The sequence below is a fragment of the Malus domestica genome, chromosome 04 (assembly GCF_042453785.1).
Source record: "Malus domestica chromosome 04, GDT2T_hap1".
NCBI classification, from domain to species: Eukaryota; Viridiplantae; Streptophyta; class Magnoliopsida; order Rosales; family Rosaceae; genus Malus; species Malus domestica.
The window spans coordinates 1,718,399-1,731,047 of NC_091664.1; the positions used below are offsets into that span (position 1 = coordinate 1,718,399).

At 39.2% G+C, this 12,649-nt stretch overlaps 1 protein-coding gene across 1 annotated transcript; it reads right to left on the reverse strand.

The window, feature by feature from the left end:
• Window positions 1-3,816: 3,816 nt before the first annotated feature.
• Window positions 3,817-10,721, reverse strand: LOC103443418 (uncharacterized). Its single transcript, XM_008382255.4, has 3 exons — window positions 9,369-10,721; window positions 5,131-6,172; window positions 3,817-4,838 (listed from the first exon to the last, which is right to left on the reverse strand). The coding sequence occupies exons 1-3, from the start codon at window positions 9,444-9,446 to the stop codon at window positions 4,351-4,353; spliced, it is 1,608 nt and encodes a 535-aa protein (XP_008380477.1). The 5' UTR covers window positions 9,447-10,721; the 3' UTR covers window positions 3,817-4,350.
• Window positions 10,722-12,649: the final 1,928 nt, after the last annotated feature.

Here is a 12,649-nt window from a genome sequence, read left to right on the forward strand (position 1 = left end):
GGATGTTGACATGAGTGATGCTCATGAATGTTTATGTATGATTGATATGAGTAATGCTCATGAATGTTTATGTATGATTGTCATGAGTAATGCTCATGTATAATTTAGAGTACTGGGCGTACTTTTGATCACCTAGTTGGTGGCATGAAGGAGAGTACGGGTTGTACATTTCATCACCTGGTTGGTGGCATGAATGGCTAGTTGCCAAATGATATTAAAGTATGGGTTGTACTTTTATCACCTGGTTTGTGGTAATAGCGGCAGGTTGCCGAATAATTTTAGAGTATTGGGCGTACTTTTGGTCACCTGGTTGGTGGCATGAAGGAGAGTACGGGTTGTACATTTCATCACCTAGTTGGTGGCATGAATGGCTAGTTGCCAAATGATATTAGAGTACGGGTTGTACTTTTGATCACCTGGTTTGTGGTAATAGCGGCAGATTGCTGAATAATTTTGGAGTACTGGGCGTACTTTTGGTCACCTGGTTGGTGGCATGAAGGAGAGTATGGGTTGTACATTTCATCACCTGGTTGGTGGCATGAATAGCTAGTTAGGGCCTGGCTCTTTTGGGCATATGGGCCTTCGCCTTCCACATGACATTGCAGCCCATTTATTTTAGGCTTTGCCGTTTTTTTTTTCTTTTTACCCTCTGATGGGGTTTATACAGATATCTCCGAAAGATACGAAAAATAAATTACATCATTAAAAAATAAGGAAAGTAAACCACATCACTCTGGTGGGGTGTTTATTCCTAGCTTTTGCAGTGTGGGTGTTTATTCATTGCTTTTGCTTGTGTTTTTCTGCTGCACTCTCTCTGTCTCTTCATCTGGCAGACAGAAGGAATCATAATAATACGAAGATCTTTTGTTTTTCTTCTTTTCTCTCCACTGCGTCTCTGTCTTTTGTTTTTGTGCCGCAGCTCACTTGATTGTTTTCCTTTCTGCTTTCTTCTTTTGCTTTTCTCTTTTCTGTTGCACGCTATCTGTCTCTTTCCACCTTCATTTATGCTTTAATTATTATGTTGTTGCTCCTTTAGCACTCATTTCCTTTTACTCTTCCCTCAATAAAGCTAGCAATAGCACTAGTGTCCAATCCATTTGGATCTGTCGAGGCAGAAAGTGCTTCGAAAATCATTGCATTGCACACTGGGGCAGGTATTACATTAGATGAGCCTGTCGAGGAATTATCCGCAACTGGAGTTGTATCGCGTCTGACCGAAGTTTCTGTTAATGCTTACGGAGGAGAATTTCGACCTGCTGTTGTTGCTGAGCCATTTGCATGGAGGACACTGTGCCTTCATACGCCAATGTCGACATGCCCTGTCTTTGCTTATGCTTGGGGTTGGCTGTGCAAATCACGAAAACAAGCCCGCGACGCTTAACTGTCTTACAAAACTCACACATCTTCTTCACAGATGAACGCACCTTCATGGCTACCCTCGCGGAGGGCATCAGCATCTGGGTAGAAGAAGAGGCGGTGAACGGCCCAGTTAAGAGTGTCTTTGAGGGCTCGCCTGTAGAGGATCTGAACCTTCTCCTTCTGAGCTGCTTGACGAGCTACGTACACTACTGTTGAAACTCCGCTCATCAATCAAGGCAGAGAGACAAGACAAAGAGATGAGAGATTTGATTCCCTGAATCTGCCTTGCTAGATTTGCCAGAACCAGTGCCTTTCTTGCCGGAGATGGAGTCGTCGAAAGAGATCAGGCGGTGCTTGTAGATGCGGTTGGTGGGTTCCGGGATCCATACCCGAGAGAGATTGGATCGGAGCAGGTCCATGGGGTCGAGCATCGCTCTCTGTGTCTTTGTGGGTTTTTACAGATTTTGCGAATTTTGCAGATTTTGCATATTCACGGCGGAGGTGAAAAAATGAAAAAAAAACCGACACAACTTTTAGTATCGATTCCCACAAACGACGCCAAATGTTAATGCACAAAACCGAAGGTCTTGGAACAACATAAATCCGACCGTGAATCTGCAAGTAATGTAAATAACACAAGGGTTATCATGGTTCACCCCAAGGTTTGGGCTACGTCCACACTGATATTGTATTTCTAAGGGGGGGGAGAGAGAGAGCTTGAGGGGGTGAGGAGCCTTAGGAATTGGCCTCCCCTAATTGTGAGGGTGAGGAGTCCTTTTATAGAATAAGGGTTCCTCACTTATTACATAGTTGCCCCTTCCTTTATTACATAATTATATTTGAGTCCTCCGAGTATTTATACGATATCTAAATACGGAGGCCCTAAGTATGGTATAAACAATTCCCTTTCATTTCATCTCATACCCGATGCGTAAACACGCCATTAGTGAGGGACAAAATGACTTGTTTACCTTCAAAAGTTTTTCACATAGACAACACTTGACTAAGATGGAAGAATGTTTGATGGACAATTCGAAATTCTAAAAGTATGATAAACTTAGCTAACTATATAAGTTCAGTGGATAATTGACTAAAATAAAAATAAATTGCCAATGCCTTGCAAGTTCTGAAAAAAAATTGACGAATATTACCTCTAATATAAAAAAAATCAGTTGGATAGGAAACAAGCATATGCATGATTGGTCATGTTATTTTTATCACCTAAATATACAAAAATTTGTACCATATGATATGGCAGATTATCTGACTCGCCACGTCAATTAAAAACAATTCCTTAATAAATAAAAATTTTGAAATTAATCCGACCCTGATTTTAGGTTCTTTTGTTTCTCCCATTCCTGCCTCCTCCTCCCTCTTCCGTCGCCGTTATTGGCACCTAATTGCTTCTCACTGCTCCACTGATTTTTCAGGGAATCTAAGGAAATTAATTAGGGCCACTTATTTTATTCACGTGCACCTTGTTTGAAATTAATTAATTTTTTTTTTCAAGGGAAAGCGTTGTATTGATTCTAATCAACTCATAAAGAGCTATATATGTCTGGGAGGAGAACATCCTGAATGAGAGTAGGAGGCTTCTCAATCCAAATTAAATTATTGTTACTAGTCAAAGCAAACTTTGCAAGACGATGGGCAACCACGTCATATAAACGAGAACATGAATAAAATTCAAAATAGAGAAGGAGGATGCAACCTGCAAAACATCATCCGCAATCAAACCTATTGCTGACGAGTCTGAATAGGTCCTATTACGTGTTTGTAGTGGCCTTCATGAACTCACTCTCCACCACAACCTGATCAAGACCCTGCTGATGGATTAGTTGGATGCCGTGACTCACAGCAAACAGCTTCAGGAGCGGCACAGATGAGATGCCTGGATATTGCCACACCCCAGCCGCCAAAAAACCCCCCACCAATCCCATATCACAGCTCCAACACCACCCAGCTTGGTATTGACTTGTGTAGCTCTTCATGAGTTTCTCCAATATTTAACATATGTGTTAGAAATGTCAACGATATATATCGATTTAGTCTAAATTTGAGAGTTTCTCCGATATGAGTTGAAGTTTAGACTTCACTCTCCATTTCCATATCTTTATCTGGTTCTTTGGATATTTCCAAGGACATATAGACCGTGTCGAAGAAATTTTAAACACTAGTACCAGACCGTTTTCCTGCCACACTGAAAAGTGTGTGAAAGACTCAAACGACTATAGCAAACTTCTCAGACACTGATCACAATCAGTCATTTTTAACTCTTGCAAGTATAAGGTCTTAATTCATTTTCCTTAGACAATGAGTACAATTGTAATTTATAGCCAACCCGTTATGTGACTTATTAATCCGAGTCTCCACCCTCCACCAAAAACATGAAACCAATACAAATATGAAATATGGAAACACTGAATGGGGAAGAACAATAATGAGAGGCCAATCGAATTATGCAACTACTTTCCCCCTTCCTTCTACTATCTTACAATTTATGAAAATAGGAGCTGTTCTATGTTACAAATCAAAATTGAGGTGGGGTTGCAAATATACCACATCTAGTTTTCTCAAATGCTCAATTAGGATGAGCTTCTCAGCTCCTAACCAAATGACAACAAAAAATGCACAAGCCTTATATATATCTATCTCCCTTTCTACGCAAACCATTTCACTTGGTCGCGTTTATGAAACTTTCCGTTTCGAATGAATTAGCCGTTGGGGAAAACCACCCGTTGAATCCAAATAGCGAGCCCGGTCCCCAAGCATGCCATTACGTGTTGAGTGTGTCCCCGTGACGTGTGACGACATTTGTGTTTGAGACGTCTTTCTAGCTTTTGCTCTAGTGCTTGATCACATGAATGCAGCTAGAAAACTCAAAAACTGTCTAAGGTGCCCGGAAGCCTTTGTAGCTTTTGCTCTAGTGTGGTCCTATCAAGGGTTTGCCCACACCAGAGTCACGAGGTGAAGTGTGCCCATTTGAGTTGTTCAATATGGAATGACATACGGCAGGGCATGAATATCAGCCGACTCTATCCGCAGAACCTCTGACCATACCTCAGGTGTCTCCTCAAACCCTGAAGATTCCGCCTTGGGTTTCTTTGATTGGGCATCACTGCACCCAAACAACCAATCTTGATCGTCATGATCCGGCACTTCGTCCAACTTCGGAACCAAATAAACATGGCTTAGATATCTGGAATCCGGATGGGGTGGTCTCATGCATGCTTCAGCAACAGGAACAACCTGTGTAGCTGTAGATGTCGGCTTTGCAGTGGAGACAGCCAATGACGGAGCTTCAACAATGCCATTTATCTTGCAGTCCTTAATGTCCACCTTAACGTTATTTGCAGCACCCAGCGTATCTGAAACATATGGGATGGAAGTTTGGCAAGATTCCAGTGTTCTCCCATTTACAGGCAATGAATGAGAGGAAGAGGAAGGTCTCAACAGTTTACTGGGCCTAATATCATTGGCTGTAAGATCAGAAAAGGAAGCATCATTAGTCAGCTAAGAATAAAAATTACCAAAGCTTGAACCTGCTTGACAAAATTGATTCAAGAGCACTGCCAATTGACTGATACCAAACTGGAAAACAACAATATTCGGAATCAAAGGAAGCAGAGGATAGCAGAATCCAGCTTTAGTTCCAAAAAGTGCACCTACAACCTTCCTCAGTTGTGCAAAAAGAGCCCAACTTGTGCTAGACAACTACATAGCATGATTGGGATCCAACGATGATACTTAGCGTCATAAAAAAGAACTCACCATGCACAATTCCATTCGTCTGTATGTCCTTTCTTTTCTTCAGATTTCCATCAGCACCAGCACTTTTGTTGCTGTCCTTCGAAAGTTGGGAGGTTTTGACACTATGGGAATCTATGTGATCCTCTTTATCGCTCTTTCTTAATTTATCAGGCTTTGCATTCTTAGTTTCATTTTTCTCCTTTGCTTTCTCTTCCTTTTTCTCCTCTTTGTCTGGCTCTCCATTCTTGGATTCATTTTTCTCCTTTGCTTTCGCTTCCTTTTTCTTCTCTTTAACTTTGTCCTTGTCTCTCCCTTGTTTTTTCTTCTCTCTATCTTTTTCCTTGCGTTTTTCTCCTCGTTTATCATCACCTTCCTTCTCTTTGGCCTTTTCTTTTCCATCAATATCTCTATCCATGTTGCTTGCCAATGGTCTGGAAAGTCCTTCAACTTTAGGTTCAACGACACCAACAAGGTTCTGAACCATCGTGTTCCCACTAATCTGTGCTGCACCCCTGACTCCTTGCCCATATGTCCTTCTGTCATCAACTCTCCTGTCCTTGTTCTTTTCCTTAACTTCGGCCAAAATGTCAGTACCCTCGGCCAGCAATCTGACCATCCCCTCATCCTTCTTTCGGTCTGATTCAGTAATCTTCCCAACCAGATGGTTACTGATTGCCCTGGCCTCATCTTTACTCCTCCTACCCAACTCCACCAATACAGAATTCTGGTTTTGCTCAGCCGGATGACAGTACTGACTGAGTTTCTCTGCCTGATGACCTCCAATTTGCCCCGTATATCTCTTGTCAATACAGTTGCCCTTGTACTCTTTCTGAATGTATCTCTCTTCACCATGACCCTCGGTCTTTCCTGGAACTCTCTTCTCGTCTGAAGTACTTGTTTTGTCTTTAACCAGGTCCCTATCTTTCTCCTTATCCTTCTTTTTGTCTTTCTTTTTTTCCTTCTTGTCTTTCTTTTCCCGATGCTTTCCTTCACTTTTATCTTTACTCTCTCTCTTCTCTTTGTCCTTCTTTTCCTTTTTATGCTTCTTTTCTCTGTGTTTCTCCTGTAATTATTGAAAAGTTATAAAAGAATAACTGGTAAGGATATATAATCAAGGTAATCATATCTACTGCTGTAATAGATACAAATAAATAAAGAGGCTTCAGGGAATCCATACTGATTAAATAGATAATAAGGACTGACTTGCGAGAAATACCACAGAAAACAACCAAATCTAAACCTGAGTGAATTCTTTCAGTCTTTGGACAATATACTATTGATGTCTACTGATATGTCCACCGTCCAAACGTACCCCATACCAGTAAAGATCCTTGCTTTCCTTTTCAAAAGATCCCAAAAACCAGAAAAGAACAAAGGATAACAAATGCTCACAGTTTTCAAATAGTTTTGGCACTTAAACTATCAAATACATAGTTTTTGAAGAAATAAAACATTCTGTGAATGGTAGTTTTTGAAGAAATAAAACATTCTGTGAATGGTACACGAAAAGTGAAATAAACCTACCATCACTCGCTTGAAAATTAAAAAAAAAACTTTGTTTTATACATGGGAAGTGTTATTGGCACTCCAAAAATCTCATTCTACACTCCTCACAAGTGTATTTTTCTTTCTAAAAAGTTTGGAGTGTAGAATGAGAAATTTGGAGTGCCAATAACAATTCCCTTGTACATAACCGGAAGGGGAAAGAAAAAAAAATTAAAAAATATTTTTTAGGTAATAGAAATTACAATTAAATGACATGTACAAAGCAGTGTCACTAGTGCATCGGAAGCGCAAAATTGTACTATGCCAACAACCACCACCCACCAAATCATTGCAACATAAGAACCACCATAAAATTGTTTCCTCACAAATAAAATTTCAGAACTTAAATAGGAGAAGAGAATACTAGCAAGACAGACAGTCAAGTACAAAGTAAGAACTTCAGGCTTATAAGATGGTGCAGAAATAAGATATACAAAGGCAATCTGAAACCAAAGTTCAAGACAAGTAAAACAGGAAAAACAACCAAAAAAGAAAATTAGAACATTTTGAATACAAACCAACAATAAAGACTGATCATCAAAAAGCCGTTATCACCAAGTTAAAGGAGAAGCAATACAAGGAAACTTCTTTGGTTCATAGCCAACTTCCTACGCGGTGTCCAAAACAGAATACAGTTAACAATTATCCATACTCTCCAGTCTTCATCAATCATATCCTACCATATAAAAAAAATTAGCAATCCAAACTTCAGGGGACAAAGAGCTCATTTGGATGTGCTTTTAAAATGATTGAAAGCGCTTTTGGTAAAAATGTTTTAGAACCAATCCTTAGAAAAAATGCAAGTAAATCCTGAAAAATCACTTAAAGTGCTCCTTGGAAGAAGCACATAATTGGTGCTTCTTGCAAAAAGCATTTTTAAGTGCTTTTGGAACCCAAAAATATTTTCTCAAAAAGCGTTTTTCAGTCATTTTAAAAGCACATCCAAACGAGCCCAAAGAAAGGAGGATAAAGAGATCAAGACAAGCAAATAGGGAATGAGAAAACAGAAAAGAAAGGAAGATTGTACAACATGATAAAAGCCCAAATCACAAAGTAAAAGAGAAAAAATGACAAAAGACATTTCCCCCTAAAATCCAGGAAATTTGAGCCTGTTGATTCCCAAAACAAATTCTATCCCAGAATCTCTCCATTTCCTCACCCTAAATGTTTCTTTTTCGGAGAAAAGAAATAATTTTATTGCAACAAAGACTATAAAACAATAAAATAAAATGCAGTCAAGAGGACCACTAAAGGAAAATAGAAACGCATGAGGGAAACAAACCCCTCCTAAAATCTGAAAAAAATAGCAGGCCCACAACATCATGGACTCCCTGCCAAATTAGTAGAGAAAGGAATAAGTTTAAATTCATTAGAAGACAGAAGCCTAGAGAACAGACCAAAACTGGACCTTATCCCATAGCTCCTCAGCCCCCACACCAACATAGCCTTTAAAAGCTCTTTATTTCTTTCCGTCCAGACCACACAAATCACAGCAAGAACTAAACACCCCCATATAACTCTTGCCTTCTTGCCCCTACTAAAACTCAATAAAAGACAGCAAGGAGAGAAATTCCTCCATTTCACCTTCGTTCAGATTCGTACCCCTAATATTTTCAGAACCCTATTACTTCTCAAAAACACGTGCACAATTTAGATATCACCAAATACACACTAGCTCCAAACAGTTTGTGTGCCAAGCTTTAATGAAAGCATACAACGAGGAATAGATAATCTATACTTCCAGGTTCTTTTTGCACATGATGCATCAATGCTGGGCTAGACTAGGCATCCCTTGAATAATATCACAAGTATTGGCTCCACTTTGAGAAATAATCCAGGCCTATAAGATGAAATTGGGGACTGGACGAATATGACATGACAGTATGTTTAACTAGCTGGTGATTTGTATTGGAATCCTTAAACTATGCGAGACCCATTGCTCAGTATAAGCTCAGTTTATGCATCAGAACATATCATCAAGATATAATTGGAATCTGATAGTCCTAGCACTAGAAAAGAAAAAGGCCTCGGAGTACTGATCCAACTTAGAGAGTAACATAAACTATTGCTGATTCAACATGGCCCCACTGAACATGAATAGAATATGTTCTCCTGGTCACCAGGTGACCAAGGAATGCATGGCCACTAACCCTTAGATTTGATATCGAAGCTTGAGAATTAAACATGAAAAGCAGCACCAATTATTCTCTGCCCCTGATATCAAATCCAAAGGTGGGTAACCATAAATCCTTAGTAAGAGCGGGATTCGAACATGAATTGGGTCACACAAAAATCAACCTAATAGTCGCTAACTGGCAAAATGACGATGATTATTTTTACTGGACTTCAACACGCAGGCAAGAAAAGCATTCAACAAATGTAATTGATTAGAAATCAGGACAAAATGACCAGTTATGCCCAGCAATTACTGGACTCTAACTGGCACCTGTATCTTTACTTGCTCCATATTTTCTAATTATATTTGTTCGAAACTATAGCATTACTGAAATAGACAATCTTCAGTCATGACAATACTTATTTTGTTTGCGTATCGATGAGTAAGCCATACTAGTTAATTGCTGGAACTCACTTGTATGTGCCTAACAAATGATTATTTCATTTTACCATTTTATCTTTTTGATAAATCATGTCCGTAATGAATGTCATACGAAATAAAAGATATTAATGAAACAATAAAAGGAAAGAATTTTAACCTTTTTCAGCAAGTCAACATCATCTGTCCTAGTCTTTTTTTCATATCCAGGTGGAGGAAATGGAAAGCAGCGCGACATTGCATAAAGCCTGACAGTACCAAAAACCAGTATCTTCCAATGAACAAAAAATTAGTTTCCAGTAGCACTGTTCCAGAAAGGGAACGAACCAGCAACTATGCTCCTGTCCATGCACCATGTCCCCGCATTCATTCCCAGTATCAAAAATCCGCCATTAGCTTCTCAGTCACTTCAACCAGTCCTTTAATCCTTTTCACACAGATGTGCCGGCACGTCAATGAGATATCACACCAAATTCACTTGAAAAATCAAGGCTCAGCACAAGCACGACCTCAATGTAAACAACTGCAACACAAATCCGAACTAACTACTCCAAAAGCTTTTCTGCCAAGAATGTTGTTCAAACTAAGTTAACCAGAATGGTTTTTTGAGAAACAAAAAACAGTCCACCACAACCTAATCGTCTGTGTTGCCTTATGGGCCAATACAATATATCCAATATATCAGCTACCCCTTATTACCAAATACCAAAACGAAATTGATTCCCAGCTGAAGATCAAGCATGTAAAAGCAGCAAAAACCCAGAAGCCCTTTGCTCCAAAATAACGATTCGGCAAGTCTCTGATCACTCCTGTACCCAATTCAATATGTGCAATCTTCTTCCATGCTTAGAAAAACAACACTTTCCATAATTCTATGCAATCTCAGAGTTTATGTACTCACCCAGCACTGCCAAATCCACAATTCCATTCCCCGAAAGATCGGAGCTTATGCTCATTCGATGCAGGGCCGCGATGATCCCAATACTACTCAGTTCCTTGCACTGATCAAACCCTAATTGGTCCAAAACTGCAGAATTGGAGCAGTACCCAGTTGCGATCCAACAAAAGCCTAAAAAACCCACCAAGAAAGGAAACACCCACTACCAAAAACCCTAATCCCACTCCTCAAACAAAAAATTAAGGGCAAAAATTCAAAACTTGAAGAAAAAGAAAAAAGAAAAGAGAATCGACCCACTTTACAATTTCAATTTTTATTTCGTGGATATCGATCAAAAGGGTAAAAGAGAGTGGATTCAAAGCGTCAATGAGAAAATCTGCGAAATCTGAATTATGGGTATTTGATAAATAACTGGTGAGATTACCTCGTCCACTACAAAGTGGGCAATGCAGAATGAAAGAGGAGATCTCTCTCTGTCTTTCTCTGATAGAACCCAAATCTTAACCCTAGCTCAACCTTAACTCTTACACATGGAAGAGAGGGAAGGAAGGAAGAAGGAGGCAGAGCTCCAATATATTTTTGTATTGATTTCTACTCTGTAAATTTGATATGTTCTGTTTTCTGGGAGCTGCCCTCCTTTTATGACTCCGCACCTTAAAATGCCAGCTGGCATTTTTGACAGTGGGAGCATTTTTACTCGGCATTATAAACTATAGTTTATGCTCATCATACACCTAATTAAATAACACGTATGTGTCATCTGATTAGGTGTATGGTGAGCATTCATCATAGTTTATGGTAGGGTTGGGCATTTAAAAAAAAAAAACCTACTTAACCATCCAAACCGCACCGACCTTAATTGATTCCCAAAATTCTTAGGGTACGGTTAACCGAACCGACCCTCATATATTTAATTTTATTTTTTAATCATAATTAATACGTGTAGTAATATAAATTGTTACTTATTTATGAGTTATCGTATTTCCACCACATGAAAACAAAACCTATTTAGTTTAAGAGTCCCTTTGGAGAAGAACAATGGGCACCATTTGGAGAATGAGCAGATGTTGCTTTGGTGCTCTCCTTGGGCTGCTTCATTTGTGCTTTCCTTTAAGCAATCACTCGTATTGGTGTTACGTTCCGTAGCTTCTGGAAGATAAATTTATTATGTATTTTCGTATTCACGCAAATCGAGAACCAACTCAAACCAACCCCCCCACTTTCGGTTCAACGACTTAATCAGTTTTAAACCAACTCGTCGGTTTGGTTTCTTTGGCCCAAAACCGTCCCAAACCAACCCACGCCCACCCCTAGTTTATGATGGTGAGCAATAATGCTTCCCTTAATAATGCTTAATAACAAAACTAAAGCATAGGCAATTGAGTCATATTTGGGTTCAAACAGTATTCCCCCCTTGAAAATTAGCCTTGTCCTCAAGACTTCAAGAGGAATTGTAGAAACTTGGCCTTGTAATCATCATAGTCCTTGCCCTGTAGCAATCTGATCAAAGCACAATAAATTGGCTTTGATGATTGGTTTATTACTTAAACGTTGATAAACGTGCTTATTTTTATTAGTGACATATTATTTAGTTTGCAAATTTAGTCTTCCTAGCGTTACTTCATCTTTAATCTTAGAAACTCATTGTCCCAATATTAGTGCAACTTTCAGATGGATGAGACGCATACTTGGATAATCATTTGAGAGCACAAGGAATAATGCGTTATTAAACCAATCTTTTAGAAGCACCATAAGCAACATCTTTTAGAAGCAACTCTGGAGTTATGTCCGCCACTGAAGTTGGGCAACCATTAGGGATGGGCAAATACTCACCGGGTATGGTTAACCGTGGTTAACTGTCCATTTAATATTAATGCTAGTGAAAATTCTGCCTGATGAATTTCTTATATGATTACCCCAACCTTCTTCTAACAAATCTGGGTGGGAAAATGGGGCCTCCATTATTTGGAAAAGTGGAAGCATTTTAGTGAAACTCGTTTATGTCTTGCTCAAGTTCCAAATATGCCCTTTTCGAACTTGGCATTATCATATTTCTGTGTTAGAAAACAATGCTCCGTCTCTGAAACTAATCATTGAGATGAAACTTTCATGAGTATCGATGGAAGTAAACAAAAAATCTAAGGATCCAATATTCGGACAGTATATGTGTGTGTGGTGATGAACCAGCCAGATGAGTCTTTCGATAAAAAATATGTTAAACCTCTTTCTACAAAGGTTGCTTCGTAAAATACGGAAGTGCATGCTAAATGTACTTATAAATGGTTAAATAATGTGTAGACGGGTAAAAAAAAGGTAAATGAGTAAAAAACGGTAAACGGGTATGCGGTTACAGTAAAATAGGTATGCGGTTATCGGTATGGTTAACCGTTTATAAACGATTATGAATATGGGTATGACCGTTTATACAATTACCCAACAGGTAAACGGTTATACGGTTATGGGAAAATAACTGTGGTTACCCCCCCCCCCCGTCATAACCTTTGCCCATCCCTGCCAACCATTCATTGCCTCTTTAAGGATGG